The sequence below is a fragment of the Ostrinia nubilalis genome, chromosome 21, assembly GCF_963855985.1.
Source record: "Ostrinia nubilalis chromosome 21, ilOstNubi1.1, whole genome shotgun sequence".
NCBI lineage: Eukaryota > Metazoa > Arthropoda > Insecta > Lepidoptera > Crambidae > Ostrinia > Ostrinia nubilalis.
Genome location: NC_087108.1, coordinates 5341998 through 5365682, shown reverse-complemented (window position 1 = coordinate 5365682; position 23685 = coordinate 5341998). Strand labels below are relative to the sequence as shown.

General features: G+C 36.0%; 1 protein-coding gene across 1 annotated transcript; it reads left to right on the top strand.

The window, feature by feature from the left end:
* Positions 1 to 408: 408 nt before the first annotated feature.
* Positions 409 to 21970, top strand: LOC135081986 (clavesin-1-like). Its single transcript, XM_063976738.1, has 5 exons — positions 409 to 566; positions 10312 to 10420; positions 16763 to 16954; positions 20656 to 20908; positions 21073 to 21970. Exons 2-5 carry the CDS (start codon positions 10329 to 10331, stop codon positions 21430 to 21432), a joined length of 897 nt encoding a protein of 298 aa, XP_063832808.1. The 5' UTR covers positions 409 to 566; positions 10312 to 10328; the 3' UTR covers positions 21433 to 21970.
* The last annotated feature ends 1715 nt before the right edge of the window (positions 21971 to 23685 follow it).

Sequence of the window (23685 nt, the reverse complement as noted above, 5' to 3'; positions counted from 1 at the left end):
TATTCAATTCATAGCTTTGCATATTATTGTAAAAATTTTGTTATGACATACAATATTTTACTTATTGTTTTCGTAAATAAACATGTTTGTTTCAAATGAAGTTTTCATATTTTTTGCGCTAAAAATCTGTCATACACACGCATAACGTGTTGATCTCTGACATTACGGTATATTATTATTATGTGTTTGTTGGAACATTCTAGTAAGTTGATGCGAATTAGGTAAATACCGCCTGAAACGTTACACTTTGCAGAGCTCAGCGGTACTTTAAAGTGTAAGCGAACACCTTCAGCAACTGTTTTGTCGCCAACGCGTCTCGTCAGCTCCACCTGCCTGACCAGACCAGTGATTCGCAAATTCGAATTTAGAAAGTTTTAACTTCTTTAATTCCGTTCGACGCAAGTTGGACAAGGTTGCGTTGTCGAGTCAGTCGCGGATTGTGTGCCAGTGTGTGCACACGTAGCCGGTGGCACTAAACACAGTGACCTAACGTCTGATTTCGCGCGTTCCGCGTGCTAACGTGTGCTGGATTTTCGTCAACTAAGCAAGGATTTTTTGATATTCGAGTAAGTTTTTTCATTTTTTTTTATGAATAAAAATCTGTCATTGTTTGCCAGTGCGTAAGTAGGACAGCGTTATGTTGACTCTACATTTTTTTCTTATTGTAAAGAGGTTTTGTTTATGGTAAAAAGTTTGAAGAATGAAAGCGAAGAACGAGACACGCGCTCATCGGAACCTGTCTCACAAAATGTAAAGTACGGGTACCGTTACGAGCATGGTCGGAACTCGGAGCTGAGGCTGCGAATGTAGATTGAGATGCAATGTCGGGGTCAGTTTGTAATTGATCTCATCTCACTTTGTTGAGTAGGTACATTCAGTGAATGATCAAGTGAATAACGAACAGGTTCATTGTCCTGATTGAAACTTGTTCGCGATTGCTCTCATTGTTAATATTTATTAGTGCATTTGTTTTGCTTATTCAAAGCAAGTATACACAGATTTGTTAAATATAACTTATCATCATTAACTAAAGTTAATTAGTTTGTACTAAATGGCAGCATTTTATCTTAACTTAACATAGATACCTACCTAACCCATCATCATTATAATAATAATAATTGTTAGTAGTTAAGCTTAACAAGAATATTAACATCAGGTCATGATCATGATCGTCACGATTAGGGATAACAATTTTATAGTAGAATATTCTACCTGTTAAAATATTATCCACGGATTTTTAATGAATGTCAGTTAGTTATTGGGTCGATAATTAATGTAAAATACCAGCACTGTTAGATGGAAGCAAATTATAAATAACAAGATTAGATAAAAACTACACTCGCATATCCAATTAAAAATGCATTAATTGTGCGTCTGCATGCGAAGCTTTTATACCTTATTAGATTTCATTTTGAATTATTACAGTAAGTAGTGATGATAAAACATAATATTATCTTCTTTTTCCAGCGTAAATAAACTTTCTTTCATACATCAGTCAAAGTTTAAATCATGCCCGGATTTATCTGGAAATTAAGGCATACTAGTTTATGTATTGTTCTTGGCGCCAGTAAGTTTCTTTTAAAAATAAAACAGGAGGTTTTCCTGTTCCAAAAGTATTAGGTTGATTTGGTCAAATACCTGCTGTGTTCGGCATAAAAAAGTAGGTACAGTCGACAGCACGTCAACGTAAACACTGTGGTATAAATAAACAATAAAAATAAAATAAAATATCCTTGGTCAAATAGATTTTTAGGTCAGATAGTTTGACTAATGCCCGTTTTCACCATAAATCCCTAATTTTTAAGTGACCCCTTTGAAAACAAAATTCCTGTTATGTGTTACCATAGGGGTCACTTCAAAATTAGGGGTTGATGGTGAAAACGGGCATTAGCTCCTTCAAAGTGACTTCCATACGCCCATGCAGGCATCACATCCATGACCTACCACAACATCTTGGTCAACTTGACCGTATGTTTGTTATCCATCTCTGTAATTTGTTCATACCAATTTCGAAATGAACTGTTAAAATATCTCAGTAGCGAATCAGCTGCCAACTTTATTAATTCAGTGACGTAACAATGCAATTTCTCTTCCGCATTTCGCTTAATATTATACTTAGCAAATTATGTTAGGTACTTATAAAATAAATGTTTAATGTTCAGCCACGAGAATGACAAAAAGTTTTTTTAAGTTTTGGCTTTAGAATTATTGGGGAATGGTGTCAAAATGCCTATTATATTTCTTATTTTTTTTTGTTGTTGTTATTCTTTGAGACCTATTAACCTTCAGTACCTAACCTGTCTGATGAGTAACCTTATGCATTCATTGTGCTGAGAACAATACGTTTGGTAACGAATTCTTAATACAGACGAATAAATCGACAGTTCACTACATTATGTATGATCGTTGAACGAAAATAAACATCAATACTATGACTCTACATTTTTAATTACTTCAATAAATCATGAATTTACAGTTTTTGAGATTTTTTTACTTATTACAGACAAAAACATAATCTTAACTATGTAATTCCTGTATGCATCTCCTGTGTACAAGTTAGAGAGCCCAATACGTGCTAGGAACTGCTGTAGTGATATAAAACATTTGTTTTTCTTTATAGCATGTAAGTACCAAAGAGTTTTTAACTCATTTAATTTTTTTTAATCGTCTAATGCCAAGCAAGTGGTAGGTAAATATCAGGTGAGCGCACTGGCCAGTACGTAACTGTTACGTGCTGGTTACGTGAGCCGCGGTCACGCTACCACCAGTTGCTTAGCGGCCAGTGACACTACTGATTCACTGTCTCACCACACGAGATCTACAAACGATTTTTAGAATGCAGGATTTGTATTGTGCTAGGCTGGTTCTTTTTTCAGATTAACTTAAAACTTAAAAGAAGATGGCCTTGTTAAAGCTTTCCAAGCAAATAAGTAGGTAAATAAGTATCTTATCTTAAAGAAGCAATGACTTCGCAAAATTCAATAAATAAAATAATCTAGTATCAATATTGACAAATATTCTTGCTAAATCTTAAGTCTTCTTCTTCTAATTCAAAGTGAGCCATTCTTTATCAAGCACGAGTTCCTAACAGTTTTACATTAAAAACAAAAACATATGCAACTGTTTTTCTTGAAGTGTACAGGTAAGGGAGGGTAAGAAAATAGTCTACATAAAGTTTTAGATGTTTGTTTTTATACAAACAAAACTAACATGACTTAGCACTTTAGCAGTATCTAGATTTACTACATCGTCGAAACAATGCAAGAATTACGTTATAATTAGAGCTAAATGCCAACTATTGTATATGCGATTCTCATGACACTCACCCCGTAATCTTATTTACTTGATACGGTCTAGTTTTCGCTTATAGAATGTGGATCAAGACCGTTCGATAACATTTGGGTGCAGTGTGCATAGGCCATAGACAAGAATAAGGCCCAGAACAGACGGTGAAACGCAACTGCAGTTTGAAACTTTGAAACTGGTCGCGTCATGTGTGGTCTCTCAACGGACGCTATGGCAGAAACTTAGATGCAACTCAAAAGTAACTACCAGTTGCAGTTTCGTTGCAGTTGCGTTTCACCGTCTGTTCTGGGCCTTAGATGACTTCTTGCGCTGATTGCATTTCGAATATGATGTGATTAATCGTATCAAATTAGATATCATACGGTCAAAAATAATAGATACGTTCTGGAATTACTTATTTTGTTTAGTACCAATGTTGGCACACAAGAAGAAGCGTTTTTGCATCAAAAATGTAGAGTCTAATGCGTTGTCGACTGTCCAATAAAAAGTACCAATCTAGTAAGTATTGGTCTTAGTTTTGTTATTACATTATTAAGAATGACAATAAATTGTAAATATTGAATGATTTCTTATTTATAGGAATAATCCTACATTATTCCTTGACTTCAAACGAAATGTGTCAAGCTTAAAATGCGCATTAGCTGACACTTTTTGAGTAAAATCTAAATTAAGATTGTTGTTTAAAGTTTGATACAAGTATCTGTGACCTCTGGAGGTAAGCTCTAAACCAGTTATGTTAATTTAGGACTTGCAGCCTGTGTTAGTACGTTTTAGTTTAGTTAGGTATATTGCTGCACTTAAAAGTATCTATATGCAAACTGTATGACATAGAACACAAATAACTTAAAATTAACCATAAATTCATTTCAATTAGGTCTTTATTTTTGGATCTGTTAGCTGAAAAAGGCAGAGTAATTATACCTTGAGTTTTGTAGAGGCTTCATATTACGGATTTCTTACTGCTGATTACCGAATAAATAAAATTTGAGTTTCAATTTTATAATAATTAGATTAGTGCCAATCAAAATCAATAGTCTAATATTAATTATCGACTGCTCATAAGTAGGTACTAGTTAATTATAATGTTTTGGATTTTTTTTCTTGTTTTTACTTGATAGTCTAGAAAATAAATTTTATTAACATTTAAGTTTTGTTATACGTATGTACGTCGTAAGTTATTCATAAGTGCAGACTATTGATTCATTCATTGATCAGGTTAACTAAGTTATGACTTATAATTGCCATAGTGATCTACATAATTATCCAACAAACGAGACCGTAATACGCTGACAGTTAATAACTGCAATGTTTATTACCTCCATTCTCAGTGATCTTAGAAAATATGAAAGTCTTTGACTATAAACTAAACGAGTAGAAAATGTAGAGATCATACACACATACGAGTATGTAAAAAAATAAAGTAAAAAAGTATTTATTTATAACTAAAAGATGTCACATTGTATATATTATTATGTAAAATAAATCTATTGATCTATTTCCATAAGTAAGAATTTTAGAAAGAGAGATATGACTTCTATACTTTTATTGAAGCAATTGAACTGAATTTTATTAAGATATTCACCCAATTTATACGAGTATTAATTAATATGCAATATTTTTGCTTTCATGATACCAGCGTTTAATGACAATATTCGCGAATTTAATGTAATGTGATTTTACACCGATTTTGATTTGCACTTAGGGGCCGTCCATAAATTACGTGAGACAATTTTGACTATTTTTCAACCCCCCCGCCCCCCTTGGTGAGATTTGGTGAGATTTTGCCTGACCCCCTCCCCCACCCCCTAATCTCACGTGATATTTAAAAATTCCGAAATTTAATAGTTTTGGAGTTATAATTGCCTCCTATCACATAAAAAAAAAAAAAAAAATTTAACTGAGAAAGATTTTTGTGTGCTTAGTGCGAGTTTGCATGTACCGTTGTCGCTAACGAGTGCATAAAAAAGATCTATAAAGTTTAAGATTTTAGTTCTTGAAAGTATCTGCTAGGGACGCTGTACAATCATCATACATTTAATGCATGACATTTTTTACTCAGTCGCTAGCGGATGACAATCGATATAAAGTCGCACTAAGCCCACTGATTACGAATAGATCCAGAAAAACATGTGTAGTGACAGCGGTTAGTGCTAGGGTCTCATTGTTTTTTTTTTACAGAAGTACCTAGTCTAATTATTGTTCCTTTCTACACAATCTAACAAAATCGAGTTTGATAAAAAAAAACTTGTTTTATAATTTTCTTAATTTCGTCATTTATTCTGCATTTTAGTATTCACACATGCAGACGGTAGCATTGTTAGTTTTATTTGTTTAGACGGTATAGAATAAAATGTCATTATCATCATAGAAAATATAATTTTTTAGGGTCCCGTAGTCCTGACAAGGAACCCTTATAGTTTCGATATGTCTGTCTGTCCGAGGTTTTACTTGGAAACTATTGGCACTAGACAAAACAGTAGAATAAAATTTTGAAAAAACATTTTTTTAGGGTAGCTCCCCTACATGTAAAGTGGGGATGAATTTTTTTTCATCTTCTACACCATCGTGTAGCATATCGTTGGATGACTTGGGGGTTTCAAAGACTATTTTTCGATTTAGGGGTCCGTTTGCAAACTATTAAAGTTTAAAGTGCCAATTTTTGTTAGACTGTTGGCTTGAAAAATCTGGAAAAATTCATAATAATACTGCTTTTTATAAACTTTCAAGAAAACTATAACGGTTAGGGTAGGTCAGTTAGTTTAAGAGTAATAGTCATTTAACTCATGTATTATAAAATTTCATACCTATCTAATAAAAATTCCTTAGAAGAAAATATTAAAAGCGACTTTATGTGAAGTAATTGCTTGCTTCTGAAATATATTTTGTTAACGACGGACAACTACGGAACCCTACTCTGCGCGTTGCACGACACGCACTTGGCCAATTTTTTCACTTAAGATTTAAACCCAGTTTTCTGGCAAACTCTATTTCTCTATTTCTTGCGGAAAAAATTACGTGATATTTCCTGAGACCCCCCCACGTGAGATTTAGTGAGGTTTTTGTTGACCCCCTCCCCCCCCTAAAAATCTCACGTAATTTATGGACGCCCCCTTATTGGTAATTTATTTATTTTGTTTTTGTTAATGGTAGGTAGGTGTACCTACTTTGAAAGAACTATTTTTGATTGACATGAGGTTTACGCCTGTATTCAAAAGCGATTCTTCAAATCGGACACACAGCGTTGAATAGAGCTCTGTGTTTGGGTTGTGTGTCACTGTGCGTCCACGCGCACTGTGAGACCTCATAGTAATGTTTGTGAATACGGGCATTGGTGTCTCTAGCTGTCATGTCTAACCGTCTGCATTTCTGCTTAGGCTTGATAGTACGTCACTGAATTTAAACTCTACATATTAACGCGTTGGTTATCACTTAAGGACATCAAGAGAAAAGCTTTGCTGCGTACAACTAAATCTATTAACAGTAACACTGATACTTAGATTACCTCACAAGGATCTACGTGACGATAAGCCACGTCCTCGTAACAGCCAGCATGCGCAGGGGCTTACGAACCAGCTTTCCGTTACTTTCTCGGTGCGAGTAGAAAGCGAGTTATGATGCCAATTACGAGATTCCGCAAATAAATACGGTTGTTGTAAATTGCTGACCACACTTTGAACCTTATTTGCAAGGCCGATTGTGGGATCAGTGCATAAAGATATTTTGACGCTGACGTTCGCAGGTCCATTTGCGTAGGTAGGTATACTCATCCGTTAAAGTCTAGCTAGGATTTAAACCTTTTTTTTGCGCATACCCACTGGTCGATGGGGACGGCCAGCGGGTTATGTGGGACTCTCCCTGCCTACCCACTAAAGGCGGGGCCTACCCACTAAAACCCGACGTTTTTCCACCAGAGCCCAAAGAAACGGAGCCGCGAGTTATTGTCCAAGTTGTACATTCGTCCGCAGCTCCGCCTCAGGCTAGCGCCCAGAACCCAGCTAGGATAAACCATAGGCCAAGTTGCACGATAATGAGTTGTAAGATACTTTAACTTGGATGGACGTCAAAAATCTGTCAAATTCCATACAAAAAATCACCGATTATTATCGTTATAGTTACGGTCAAAGTTAGGTAGGTGGTGCAACTCAGCCTTAAAAATCATTCCGCCTCTGTTTAACTACAAATACCGGTTATGAATTTATTGTAGAAAAGTAATTATTAACTGTGTTTAATTACACTGTAAACTTAATAATGAATCTAGATAAGGCATATTATAAGTGAAATAGGACATTAATAAAGAGTGTGTACCAACTTATTATTGTAGGTAGAACAGTGTCCTTAATATTTGACACCAAATTAATTAAAACGAATGTTTATGTCATAAATCTACAAATATTGAGTAATTACATTTTAATTAAGTACCAGACTGGTCGTGCTCCAGCTCGTTATATCGGTTCGGTGCACGAAAAAACTTCAGTGCGAATTTTTTCAAATTATTCGCGTTAGTTATTAAGGATATAAAATTTTATGTATTTTCCTAACAAGAGTGTTTAAAAATACTTCAAAAATTAGTTGCTATTTTATTTGTACTTTGAGATCCTTTTCAGTTTCAAGCACTTATCCAATTTAATATGAAAAGTAACGTTGATAATTTTGTCATGTCACCCAATGAAAAGTTTTGAGTAACATTGGTGTATTATTTTTATATTAAAATTTAATTTTCAATTTTGCCAATCAGTATTGTTACTATCAATATTAAAGCTATTAGGTATAATATCAAATGTTCTTTATTGTAAACTTTTTAATACGGTCCTCCAAAGCTGCAGTTTCAATCCTAAAAAATAGTTTTCTTCCAGAAGTCTGCACAATATGTCGTGACTCATGATTTAGATCTGGTATTATAAGGATGTCGGCGCTGGATGCAGGCCGCTAAGACCAGTCATTATGGAAATCATTGGGGGAGGCTTATGTTCAGTAGTGGACTCACGGCTGAAATGATGTTTATGATGAATACAAGGTATAGTTTATACCAGCGTTTTTCAACCTTTTTCATGACACGACCCCCTTAGTATGAAAAAATATTTGGCGACCTCCCTGGTATGAAAAAAACAATTTTTTGCGGGGACCCCGACCGTCCGCTTTTTTTTCATGCATTTTATAATATTACAAAAGATGTTGTAGGGACCGAATACTTTAATCCATACAACATTAAAATTTATGCATTTGCATTTCGGATAAAATTGACTGTTCTTTACTGAGGTGGTTTTAACGACCTCTCGCGACCCATAGGTTGAAAAACACTGGTTTATACTGTACTTGCCTTGCCAGAGACTTGTGCCTTGCCTAATTCCCGTCTAATTACAAGCGTAATGAGCAGCGTTCGTGTTGTTACAAGCGAACCGCTTCAGTCGCGGCTGACTGGCGGTGCCGTAATCGCGCCATGCCCGAATTTTGAGTACTCGGAATTCGTAACAACTAGTTTTAGTTGCGAGTGGAGTATGTGTCGATGAATATTGATGCGCGCGATTCGAGGAAACTAACAAGCTCATTTATTTGATCCGATAACCGTAAATCCAATATTTACTGAGAAAATGGTTAATCTATACTAATATTATAAATGCGAAAGTAACTCTGTCTGTCTGTCTCGCTTTCACGCCTAAACCACTGAACCGATTTTGATGAAATTTGGCATAGAGATAGTTTGAGTCCCGGGAAAGGACATAGAATAGTTTTTATCCCGGTTTTTGAAACAAGGACGCGCGCGATACGGTTTTTCTGTGACAGACAAGATTCCATGCGAGTGAAGCCGCGGGCGGAAAGCTAGTACTTCCATAAACCCTAATATTACCTTTCAAAGTCGAATAGATTATGGATTCGATTTCTATGTGTATATCGATGGGTACATTAGGTAGGGGTACCTTTACCCTGCCTAAAAGCCTAAAAAATCTTCATCATCAGTCATTTATTGGTCTCCACTGCAGGAGCACGACCCTCTCCAATTTACCAGAGGCAAATGGAGGTTTTGCCTACACTCCCCACGCTGGCCAGATGGTTTAAGTTGGGGAAAAAGATCTTACTTGCCTCTTATTGCTTTACATTGTGTCTGCTAAGTTATCACAATGTAGCTGCAGCCTTATACGATCATTAAGTATGGATTTTCGAAGTGAATAGTTACAATGACAGCAATATTATTTCCTGTATGGTAAATGATCGCGTCTCAAGTCGACACCAAGATTACTATGGTATTAATTTTTCCCGCACAATTGACCGTAACGATGTTCATAATAGATAATATCAATTTCACAAGCTGTAGGCTTCTAGCACGTAAATGGTTAGAGATATTATAATTTACATAATGTATAAAATGATTATACGACATTATACTGTACATAAGCACTTGTTGGAAGATGTCTTCCGCATGCATTATTATGTAGAGTGAATAGATGTATGTTTGAAATAGGTAGGTATCTATTATTACATGATATAGTCACTTGTATGACTTGTTCACTCATAATTTCACCAAATTAACATAATGTCCCTTCTAGGTTTTCTTCTTAAAAAGCTATGCTATACTATTACCCTTAAGTAGCCTTAATATGTCTGATAACCTTTTCGACTTTCCTTCGCGTAAACCAACGTTTGGCCAGTGCTGAGTAGAAGCGACGCAACAAACTTAGTCATTATCTGCCAATAGAAGCCTGCAGCGACCTAGACTGCTCGCTTTTTAGGGTGATCTGGGTTGGCTGAAGTAGGAGAACTAACCACAAATTATGCACAAAGTACCGACTAATAAAGGTAGAGGGAAGGCGCTGGATGCAGGCCGCTGGCCGCTGCCAATCGGTCATTGTGGAAGTCATTGGGAGAGGCCTATGTTCAGTAGTAGTGATCGTCCTATGGCTGAAACGATAATAATGATAATGCACAATGTGTCCATCAAGAGGCTCAGTGCAATATAATTGTTTACCAAACATGTATTCAGGTGATAATTCCCTGTTTTCTCCCTTGCAGCTGGCCGGGCGCGGAGGATGTCGGCGACCAAGTACACGCACCCGTTCATGCGCGGGCTCAAGCCGCTGCCCGACGGGCACGAGGATGAGATCCAGCAGATTAGAGAATGGTAATTGTAATTATATTGTAAGATTTAAACTTTCGCGTTCCATTTCAATTAAAATAGTAAGACACGGGTCTTAACGGGTTTATTAATGAGTGGTCACAAGCTGACTCGGCAGTCAGCATCGCAGCCGTAACGTCAAGCCATGAGTACATAATGTGTCTTACTATTTTAATTGTAATTATATTGTTCACTAGCAGCCGTCCGCGACTTCGTACGCGTGGATCCCGTTTTACCCCCTTAGGGGTGGAGTTTCAGTTGGTTTGAGCTGTGCGTTGATAGATCACTATGTCAGATTCAGTAAGGGCTATCGAATTTGCGTTCACCAGTTAGCACCATTGTAGACTAAGGTCCTGTCATTCGCTTGAGACGTCACCTAGTTGTCGCTGAAGTGGTAGGAGGACTATTGCATTTGCACTCACTAATCTAATATTCTAGTCATTCCTGCTGCAGCGGCCTAGGGGCGGCAGATTTCAGAGGGCGCTTACTCGATTTCAAAACATAAAAGTCAAATGAGATCCAATAACAAAGCACACGGGCGGCAAATCTGTAAATCCGCCACTGCTGTTATGTATTAAAACGATAGCCATCATTGTCTGAATATACGATGGGATAAATATTTGGTGAACTTCAGAGAATAGTCATTTTTAGGATTCCGTAGTCCTGACAAGGAACCCCTTTAGTTTTTTTTTATTTCAATTTTCCCTACCAGGTGGCTTATTCACTGATTGGTTCCCCATACGCGTATATTTTAGGCCACACCTGCAACTTTGTCCTCGGATCTACATACATAAAGCGTGGTGAGCTTAGCTCTTCTGTTCATTCTGTAGTTCTCGTGAAGCCAATAAATGCATTTTCATCAGTCCATTTAATTCAAACTTTAATGTAGTTATTATCTGTTATCAAAACATAAACATCACAGATAAACAAGTGAAAGTACACAAACACATCGGAGTACCCTTCGACATTGAGTGCATTTACGGCTCTCATACAATACTATTATGGACCGACGCTTTTCCTAGAAATCACTATGGGACTAGGTAGCCTTCCGCCTCATGGGTTATGTAATTGACTAGAGTGACCCCACGCGCGGGGTGAACATTGTTATCTGTTCCTCATAACATAATACTAGTCTCTACGTTTGCCCTTTAGCTTTTCTTATGTTTCTATGCCAAATATACCTAATACTTATGCTCAATTTTATGCCTTATGAATAATATGTGGATTAAGTATTTATTACCTTTTTGACATTCACGCAAAAGACGCAAGGGTAATCGTTTATAATAATAATACATAATTGACTTTAACCAAAAGACGCTCACAAAAAATGGACATAAAGTCTGAATGACCAACATGGAGTAATAAAGGCTCGTTAATCGTAAATACAGTAGGTATAAATAAATAAGCACGATCTTCATTCTTCAAGATAGGTATTTAACTTTCAAATTCATTTCAGTATATCATTTAGATGCTGATTGCTGTGACGTAACCTGTGTTTTATTAATCGGCCATTCTCAGATGAGCTAGTTTTTGCGTGTCCGGGCTGTTAAATCGTTGAAAATGACAAATTAGAGACATGCAAGTATTTTTATATGTTACTTAAAAACCCCATCCAGTTGTGCATTAAATCATAGGCCTCTATTTTAAGTATTTGTGACTTAATTAATTTCATGAACCTCTGTTCTCTAATTACCGTTACGCGTCCGCACACCGACTTAATGTTAAAACTTGGCTGTAATTTTTATGTCGTATAGATTTGGTTTACTCCATTCAACATTTTAAAGAGTACAAAAGATTGTCTTACGCATAGCAAAATATCTATTCAATAAAACCATTCTGTAAATAATTAGAATTAAAAAACTGCTTGTCCGAGCGAAAGTCCTAATTCCCGTGACGTTTTCTGTTTTTAGGCACACAAGCCTAAATAATAATATTTGACGCATCATTTACGCGCGCGGCGCGAGCCCTTAGTTAGTTCTAAGACCTGTTAGCAAGTAGACGTCTATTGCGTTGGCGTACCGTCGATGAATTGCGTAAGAGTATAATTACCATATCTTTGGTTTTCAATTTTTCTATTTACCATGTCCTTATTTTTATACTCGATTTTTGAAGGTAGATCCACGTTGTTAATTTAAATAGATTCAGTACTTTAGCCTTCATACGTTGTAGTAAGACAGTATTTGCATACGCTGAAGATTTTGGAAATTTTGAAGAAAAACTATCGTTTTATAATTTCCATGTACTAATTACCGTATATTTATAATCACCGTTGTATGAAATTATTACCTACAAATTGCACTCACGATTGAGTAAGTATGAATATAAAATATGAAATATATCTAGACTTTCGCATAACAACTGTACGGACTTTTCTTCCAATCTGACAATCAAAATTTAAAAAAACTTTCGTTAGAGTAACCTCGAAATAGATTCGATTTCATGACGAATGTTCAGCTTCAGTTGCTGCATGGTTGTTGGATTTAAGAGTATATTTTAACCCCTAAGGTGACCCCACAAAAAGAAGTTACCTGGAGTGAAATCGGGGCTTTCTGATGGCCAGGAGATGTCACCCCTGCATGAAATATGTCTCGTACCAGATATTTATTTTTACTATTAGTATAATTGATATTAACATCTTAAATCATTAATTAATTCTAATATAATACCATTAACATCTATCCATAATACCTTTGCCCTAAGAAGATGAGATTTTCCAACAGTAACACTTACCTGGCGTGATCACATTAAGAACAAAAGAGAACAAATCTACAGACAATGGGACTTTTCAAGGCAAGAGTGTATAGGCACTTTGTACCATCCTAAACTGCATCCTACCTGCTTTGTTATGCATAGAAAAAACTTCGTGATATGCAATGGGTACTGGACAGAGAATTCTGCATTTAGGCTCAGGAGAAAGCGAATAGCATCAATCTCGAGAATCGAGGTGACAAATCATGGGATATGCTGAGCTGGAACTGTCATTATTACAAATTCAATTTAATCTGATAATGGGTGATGGCTGATCGCAGATAGATTAAAAAGAGGAAAAATCACCTAAATCATTAATTAATTTTTCGATATATGCATATCCGAAAAATCAAATTTGTGAGATGTCCTGATCTATTATCTGTACGTTAAATCGTTTATACCACATTGAAATCAAATAAATGATGATTAAGATTCTGATGAAATGTGACACGTAGCCCCTTCTGGCCGAAACTAAGTGTTCCTGTTATAGCCTCAATTATTGCAGTATACTGAAAATATCTTGATGCAATAAATAATAGAAATGAGTGTTTTCCTTTTTTCAAAGGGTTATTAAGTGTACCTACAGCGTTTTTTATGACGCTATATATTTATATACAAATTTATCAATGCAAGATATTGTTTTCTTGCTATTTTACATATTTTTTCTAATTACCGTTAGATTAAGTATTAGCCTTATCTAATTACCGTGACCATAAAATTTTTGGGTCTCATTTACGCGTAAACCGCTTGGAATAATTTGACGCCTTAACGATAGTTAAATTCGTACTTTTCATGTGTTTCATATTTAAATGCGTTTAAGTCAATTAAGCCAAATTTCAAAAATGATATGGTAATTAGGCTGAGAACGCCTAATCGTGAGAATGACCGTAATAGACGATTTTGTACATACAACACAAGCTTTTAAATTATAGTTTTCATTGATATAACCGAATTAGATTTAACCCGTACGGTGTTAAACGCTTGGTCACGTCACACAGTGTTCGGTGAAAGTGAACACATAGTTCGGAATTCCATTGACGGACGCTCCCAGGTCAGTGTAGTAAATAATAATTGATTGTAAGCTAGAATAATGTAATATGTAACGTTATCGTTTGTACAATATGCGATTATATTGTGAATTTTTTACATAGGATAATATACTTAAATCTGCATAATTTGTATTTTAGATGGCATATACGAGTATACCTTCCCATAAAAGGATTATTAGTAACAGTGAAAGTAAAGATTTTATGACGGCGAAGAGTAAAGACGGCGTATGTGACTGCACCAGACAGTCTGCTAACAGAGAAGGATGGCGGGAGATAGTGCGGAGAGTTGTATCCGCCTCTACAACCATGTGAACAATGCCTCAACGTGACCACGACCGCACTGCCAAGAGCGAAACGAATAAGAAGAAGAAAGATTTTTTCATTTTTATGACGTTCTTTTCTGATCACGTATTTTCAAAACGAAAGATTCCAGCACACTCTACCTCAACGGGGAAGATCTTAACCTGCATATCTTCTGATTGAAGTGATGATCATTAATCCTTCAAGCTCCGCGAATCTAGACACAATAGATAATCAATTGTTATGACATTAATTAATGCCGTCTGGGACTCAATCGGTATGCCAAAGTTGGAAGCGAGCTTCACACAGAATCCTCTACCTTAGATGAATTGGCTACTTTTACCTTCCAACTGCCAAACACTTATATATTTTAATCAATCTGTTCTTCCCTTACGAAAGACGTGCTTAGGAAAAGCAAAAATCGGTCGCTTGTGCGCTTATTGTGTCTCATATTAAATGTTGTGGCAGTTAATCAAAGTTACTCTAGAGTTATCAAGTAGGTATTTAGTAGTTCACAATATGGCACTTGTTTATTAGCAGAAATGCGGCAATTGCCCAAAGGGCACAATGGCACGCACTATGCACTGCGCTTGCGTTACTCGCATTTCGTACGGGTGCGTCCGCGCGTGAAACGGGTAACTGTGCCGATTCATAATTTCTATCGTGACACCATTTTTTCGTGGTTGCGTTTGCTTTCGTCCTTCTGATGCGAAAAATTTAACGATACTTTCCTTCTGTGCAAACTCTAAAAGTAAATGATAAAATTGTAGCAAATTGTTTCTAAATCACATAAAACTTGAAATTCAAGCATAGGTAACCAATAAAAATTACACAAATGAATTTAAGATACTTGAAAAACTGTTTCTTTCTTATCCAATCGAACATTCATGCCTTTATTACGATATTTTGAATATAAAAACGCTCACAAAGGAAAGAGTTCTTTAAGCAAAGTACCCCGACGGTAGATAAAACATGCTGAGCCGAAACTAGGACAATACTCTCATTTAGCTCAGCGGTTCTCATGCCCCGCTAAGTTTGCCAAAAACCATAATAGCGTATTTTCATTAAGGGCTGCTTGAATTCGAGCCAGAAGTTAAAATATAACTGAAACCTGTGTTGGTTGGCAAAAAACAAGTGCCCACCACTTTGTGTTAATTAGGCTTGAACTTGAAACTCGTGTTGTCCTTTTTAAACTTAAAGCAGTTTTTTATGGATTAGATCGAAATAGGATCGTATGCATGGTGCATCGTTCGTTCGTTTCAGCCAAAATATGACGTCCACTACAAATGGGGGAGGCATGGTGCATATTACCTATAAATAATATTAAGCAATGAAGCGAGTGTGCTTTACTCGTGCGTGGAAGCTCTGCGAGTTGCTAATTGTGTGTGAAGAGGTAGACAGGTGATTAATAGTAATACAGGTACAGATTAATTACTTATGTTACTTACTGATAAGTAACATAAGTAATTAATCTGTACTATCAACAGAGATAACGATCATTCCACGTTAAACTTACAAAGTTCATCTGTAATTTTGAGGACTACCTACTTAAGCATAAAAAGACGATGAAGTACTGTATTTAGTGAAGATATACCTATGTCATTAGATACATTTTGTTTTTGATTAGGATGAGCGATTATTTCTGAAGAATGATTGAAATAACGGGGACAAATCCGCGAACCGAAGCTAGTGCTAATAACTCGTTCGTCTGGTCAGGCAGGTACTACGCATTCACACCGGATGGTAGTCGTAACAATTGACGAACTGAAGCAATAGGGCTTTTGACAATTTCCTACGTTTTATGGACCATAGGTTACGAAAGGGCAATCGCTAAAATCGTGTCGGTGGCGAAAGAAAACTCTAATTGCACCACGCAAACTACGCGGTTTCCTAACGATTTATAACTCGTGGGAATTCGGTTTTAGTATTCACAGCCACTTTTCTTAGAAATTACTCACGTTATTCAATAAAAATTTTGAATTGGTGACGGTTTAATTAATCCGTTGACGGCTTTTTTTGTCTCTGTCTAACAAATGATTTACGAAATCTTATTCCATGACAGTTTTATGTAGGCATGTATTTAGATAAATATTTTTCTGCATTGAATTACTTGCATTATACATAACTGAAGACTGACTGAAATAAACAATCCTTTCAACTTCTGACGTCTCTTTTTTTGAGGAGTAGAGATACTATGCGATTTGATTATGTGACAAAAATTTAATTAAAACCCTGATTCTCTCGATTCCAGGATGAAGAGCCAGGCGCATCTGCCGTACATCTCCGACGAGTACGTGATGTTGTTCTTGCACTCCAACTACTACAAAGTGAAAGAGACGAAGGACACGATCGAATGCTACTTCACACTGCGCGCAAACACCCCAGATCTGTTCAGCAATCGGGATCCTCTGTCGCCGAAGAACAAAGCCATACTGGATATCACGTGAGTTTCTAAAACCCATCTTTCTTCTTCTTTAATCTTACTTTACTGCTTTTTTCCTGCCAATTCAGCATCAGCCTATATTATGATGTCCCGAATTAGTGGTAGGGCAAGCTATATTTGGGACGTGTATGTATAAGCCTCCACAGACTGCGGTCATAAGCTGTGTGGACCGCACGATGCAAACTTCCGCCCACCGTCTTCCTCACCGCATTATGACTGCAGTCTGTGGAGGAACACGATCTGTGGTCGCGATCCTCATCAGTGAGAGACCGAGGAAGAAGAAGAATGTATAAGCCTCCTAAAGGGAAAGGGCCTAAGTGCCGAATAAAAGCTTTGACTTTGACTTAGTGTCAATAAAGGAATCGCCATCTGGAACGATAGTGAGGTCCCACGTAGAGCAACGTCCCGGAGAAATGTGAGATGTTAATGTCTTGATTAGATGTAGTGATATGGTTGACCATATTTATTTATTTGAAAAAATAATTAGTGTGAACATTTTTCAGGAATAGTGTTTCTCATAATGATTATTTACTTCCGCCCACCGTCTTCCTCACCGCATTATGACTGCAGTCTGTGGAGGAACACGATCTGTGGTCGCGATCCTCATCAGTGAGAGACCGAGGAAGAAGAAGAATGTATAAGCCTCCTAAAGGGAAAGGGCCTAAGTGCCGAATAAAAGCTTTGACTTTGACTTAGTGTCAATAAAGGAATCGCCATCTGGAACGATAGTGAGGTCCCACGTAGAGCAACGTCCCGGAGAAATGTGAGATGTTAATGTCTTGATTAGATGTAGTGATATGGTTGACCATATTTATTTATTTGAAAAAATAATTAGTGTGAACATTTTTCAGGAATAGTGTTTCTCATAATGATTATTTATGAGGAACACATAATAAAATATACTATCTAAACCATCATATTTTTTGCACCGCCTTAGTATCTTTAATTGACCTGTGGTTGACTGGCAGAGAATTCCACCTGGCATTAAGTCCGCTACTGTACTTTTATGTGCAAAGTATAAATAAATAAAATAAAATCTCTGTTTGTGTTATTGTGTTTAATTATGTAACAATAAGTTATATCCTCTGTTACTGACATTGAACTTAATTGCATATCTTAGTTAATCTATATATATGTTACGGTTAATGTGATAAATTGAAAATTATTAATAATAACCGGTTATTATGAATAATTACCGACAGTCGCGGTAAAAGTGATAAATTAATCACATTTAACAGTGATTATTTAATAATTCAACCTTAGTACTAACAAATTTCTTAAAAGAGAACAACATCTTGTGTACGTGCTCGTGTACAGCCAAACTTTTGAACGTTTTGATATCATATATTAATATAATTTGGCATAATGAGTTTGGAATGTTTCTTGCATAATATTACTTTTCCATGATGCCTATAACATAATGTTTTGATTTAAAGTGAAAAATAGGTTAAGGTGCGGCGGGGGTGGCCCTTGGGCCACCCCTAAGCCGCCTATTTAGTTTTATACACACATAAATGACCTCATATTAATCACATTAACCAAATCATGCGGTAATTATTCATAATAACCGGCGATTATTCATAATTTTCACATTTATCACTTTGACCGTAACATATATAAAAGAAAGTCGTGTTAGTTACTCCACTTATAACTCAAGAACGGCTGAACCGATTTAGTTGAAAATTGTCAGGGAGGTAGTTTAGAGCCAGGAGAAGGACATAGGATACTTTTTATCCCGTTCGAAATTAAAAAAAAAGTCTGCTTATTTATTGCCATTAAGGCGGAACAAAGTTCGCGGGGTCAGCTAGTAACTAATAATTATTATTCACAAAGAGGATTATGGAATTTATAGGTGGAAGCAATTAAATATTAAGCAGTTATTATAAGTAATCAAATAAGGTGTACTTATTAACTATGTTTATCTCTATGTGATCTATTGATAAATAGTTTTATTCAAGCAGTAAATATACTTATTCAAAAAACTACAAGCTTACTTACCTTTTAGTAATTTGCATTTTATTGTTCATTATTAAGATTCATGATTGTTCTACAACGTTGACGAAAATAACAATAAAATTGTGACCTCCGTTTTCGTGTCATCATGACGCGAATGCTCCTCAAATAATGGACTTGCATTGCATAATAAAAACATGACGATGCTGCATACATTGACTTTAACCCTAATTGTGCGCAGACAATCGTTATTCATAAAGCAAAGAGGCAAGGGAAAAAAGATTTACTCGTGATATTATGAAGTCTGTAACGAAACCTAAAACTTGTAGTCAATACTTGGGTTGAATTTAATTTCAATTAAATCATAGGAATGAAAGGTAGCAGGAAGGCACTGGATGCAGGCCGCTACCGATTGTGCGATGTGGAAGTCATTGGGGAAGGCCTGTGTTCAGCAGTGGACGCCCTGTGGCTGAAATGATGATGATGATAATGGTGAAATCATAGGACAGATCTTGAGTTTGAATCAAACTTTGACCTTCATTATGTCGGAGTAAAGATTAAAATAACAATAATGACTAAATAAATAAAAATAAAATAAAAATAATAATAAATAATGAAAATGCTGATGAAGAATGAAAACTACCTACAACGTTTAAGATATTTTAGAAATACCTTTTTTTTTTATTTATTTATTTGGGTAAAAAAACAGTATTGAAGTACAGTAGCAAATAAATAAGTACTAATATACCAATATTATAATTCAACACCAGCATCATTTACCACAGTTTAGATAAAACAGTTAATTAAACTTGTGTTGAGAGTGGTCGTTGTAAACACTTATTACGTAGGTACAGGCGGTAGCACATCGAAGGAGACACTGTGGCATCTTCTGCGGCTGTCTAAATGCCATTTTGCGGCAAAAATCGCATGCAGACAACCACATCCATCATACCAACAAATAAATAAATAAATAAATATAAGATTTAATTATAGAATCACTACATAACGTATGAAAAATTTAAACTGAAAAAAGTTTTAAGTTGCTACACGTTTTAGAACTAGTGTACTGAAAAATAGGTCGGTGCTTCCATACTGCAACTGAATGCAAATCACAAGGCCGCATTCCGCCGAAGTAGGCGCTAAATGGCTAGGTAGCACTTGTCTATTAATTTGCCTAGGCAGTAATTTTCTTGATGACACTCTATTATGCACTCTATACATTCATTAGGGGCCTGTTGGTATGAAACTGTAGTATCATGCCAATATTTCATTTAAAGCACAAGATAACGTTTTATTATCAGCGGTGTATTTATGCGAATGTTTGTCTTTCGATAAAAAGGGTTAAAATAACATTCTTACCTTATATTGCGTAGGGTAAAAAATTATAAAACTGTACCTAAATACTATGCTTGTATGCTGTACATATTTACTCTATCAAGAAAGACTTAGGCTGGGTTGCACCATCTTACTTTCACTTTAACAAACGTAAAAAATCTGTTAAATTCCATACAAAAAGCACCGGTTATCGTTAAAGTTAGCTTTAAAGTTAGGTGGTGCAACTCAGCCTTATCTCATAGACACCGTCATCAAGTACATTTCAATCCGAAGGAGTTCTGACTCCTCTGTTCTGACTTATCTCTTTCTCTAATAAAGGAGAAAGATTAGCTACACTTCCCTTGCATTTTAATTAAATAAATACACCTGCGGATTATTACCACACGTCTAAAGACAATTAACTGTATTTCCAGGAACATGATCGCCCTCCCGAACAAAACCACCGAAGGTTACCACGTGCTGCTCTACCGGCTGTCCGAATTCGACTACAGCAAGCTGAACTTCGCGGACGCCGTCCGGGTGTTCTGCATGTTCAACGACGTCAAGCTGTCCGAGGACTGCCTGTCCGACGGGTACATCGTCATCTTCGACATGAAGGGCTGCAGCCTTGGCCATTTGACCAGGGTCACGCTGCCAGCGTTGAGAGCTTTCATGCATTATATTCAGGTTAGAAGAATAAAGGATTTTCTTTTTATCTTTTCATCGTCAACCGTCTTTTTATGCTGAATGGTCTTACTGATCTTATATTGATTAAATTTTTATCGCAGTTCGTTTTAAACATTGCCTACGTTTTACAATTATTGTAACAAGTATCTTATTTCTATTTTCAGAACGCCCATCCTTGCCGTCTTAAGAAAATCCATGTCGTTCACACGGTTTCCTTCATCAACCAAGTAATGTGCCTCGTCAAGCCGCTCATCCACTCAAATCTCCTCAATTTGCTCAACTTTTCTTCCGAGGGCCCAGCTTCTGTCGTGGATAAGGAACTCCTGCCCGAAGACTACGGCGGCCCCCTCCCCCCAGTCAAGCAGTTCCACGAGGAACAAAGAAAGAACATGGAAGAAAACTATAGGGATTGGTTGATAGAGACTGAGATATTCAAAGCAGACGAAAAGAAAAGGATAAAGAAACCAAGCAGAGGCATGTTTGCCAGTTTTACCAGCAGCTTCAAAAGCCTGGACATCGACTGATGCAATCATGTCCAATAATGCACCAGGGACCTGATTACTAGCAACGTTTGTATAAAGAATTTTGTATTTAGTCGTACTTTTAGATGTACTACTTATTTTTATTTGATTTTTGTTTTTAGAGCAATATCTTTATTATGAAGAACCAAATATCTATGCTATTCTGTTTTCTCTGGGTAAGGTTTCATCGGATAAAACTTAGTAAAAATGCTCATAGAGTTTTGTTATTAAATTAAGCTTAGTCACATTTTATTGTAAGATTAGTTATTGTAAGATTTGTCTTTGTCAAAGTATCTGTGATGATAAAGAGGTATATTTTCATAAAAAAATTTAAAGCACACCTTTTTGTTGGAAAAATTAGAATTAAAAATACTTATTGTTTAGATATTGTAATCAAAGATATTATTTTCTTCTGACTAAAGACTTGTTATTTTTTGTTAGTTATGCGAATAGAGGCATGATATTTTAATGCTTAAATGTAATTTTATATTTATCTTGTATGATAGTTTTAGTTATTTCCAGAGTTTAAGCTTATTTCGTATACTATATTGTGAGGTCTTGAATCTGGGTTATTGAAAAAGTGATGGTTTTTAATTTGTATACTTATTTAATGCTTTATTTAGTAAATTGTGTATTTCCAGTTAGCAGATAAGGTAGTCAGGGTTTTTTCGCTAATGACAGGGATGTATGTAAAATATCCATTTATTTGTTAAATTCATTCCAAAGTCGGTCATTCAGGCTTTTCGGGCTTGGTTTTGTTTTTATGTATACTGCCTGTAAAAGGCATGAATTCAAGTAAAGTTTTCACGTTTACATAATGTTTTTAATGTCGAGGGGAAACTTTATTGATTTCCAATTCTCAAGTGGCAATGGTAAAGCTTTATTTTCACTATTGTAACAAAAATGAGTGTGTTCCTGAACAGTTACCAGACTTTATCGGTAGCCAAAACACTGACTGAACTAGTTCTAAACTATGTTTGAAACTACGCTTCTAAGATAATCTTTAAAAATCTACTTTTGTATCGCTTTTTGTAAAAACTATCAATAGTTTTTCTAAACACATTGCCTTCCACTTTAAATGAAATTTTAGAAAAATAATATTTACACACCTACATATTTTTAGTCTAATTATACTTATCGATTGTTAGTAATATAATATTTTTATATGATTTTGTAATATGAACAAACCAAAACTTTATTTTTGTATATAGAATCATGTATTGTAAATAAAGTTCGTTACTTACGAGATACCACTAAATTGAGAGTGTTTAATTTAACCACAGGTAGATACTGCCACAATTAATGTTGGTCCCAAAAACAAATAGGTACCTACTCTCACGGAATCAAATAGCCATAAGTTATTTCGTAATAATTATCGCAAAACTTATGAAGTGGCTTATCATTGATTAGAATTAATTAAACCCATTTATTCACCCATCATTTGTTTTGACTCCCTCAAAAGGAATGGTCATCTATTTACATTCACAATGACGTTTCAATTGAAACAAAGTGAAATCAAATGTTTGAACGCAATCAGCAGTTCGATATGGAGCATGTTCTGTAAAAGTAAAAGTGACAGTTTATCGGATGCAGAAACAATTCCCAGTAATTGGATCGTTACGGACGGAAATAGTAAAACAGTCAGGAATGTTTATGTGCAGACGGTGGACACACAACCGAGCGATAGACTGAAGGACCGTAACAGCAAGGAAGGAAATGAGGCTTCTGCTGAAAGTGAAGAAGAGATTAAAAATGTTTTTATTGAAAATACTGATAGGCAGTTGGATACAGCAAGAGATAATAACGCAGTAGTAGAAGATAAAACAATTGAAAATCAAAAAGAATCAATTAATTATGCTCAAATTAATGTAGAGACAGCTGATAACGCTCTGCCGCCCGAAACTAAACAAATTGACATGCGTTCCATGAAGGAGGATGAGAGTGAAATTGACGTGAGTAAACGCTTAATATGCACATAAATGTTCGCTTGCAATTAAATCGCAATGATCCGGCCATGGAAGGTGAACATTTAAAATCAGCGCTCTAATTACATTGCTTTCCCAAACCAAATCAGAACATTATAGCTTGCAAAAAGCCTGGGTCCTGGTGTATTGACACTGATTGAGCATGTCGGGGCTAGTAAGTGGGTGTGGGTCGGTCCAGTGAGTGATAGTTAAATAATTAAGGCGTAGACGGGTGTCGGTGGCGACTGTGGCCTCCGGTGGCGGTCCCATTGAGAGCGGCGGAGGCGCGGCG

Coding starts and splice junctions, on each gene's coding strand:
- LOC135081986 (XM_063976738.1), top strand. CDS start 10,329: ATGTCGGCGACCAAGTACACGCACCCGTTCATGCGCGGGCTCAAGCCG. Junction 10,421..16,762: donor ATCCAGCAGATTAGAGAATG/GTAATTGTAATT, acceptor TCTCGATTCCAG/GATGAAGAGCCAGGCGCATC. Junction 16,955..20,655: donor AAAGCCATACTGGATATCAC/GTGAGTTTCTAA, acceptor CTGTATTTCCAG/GAACATGATCGCCCTCCCGA.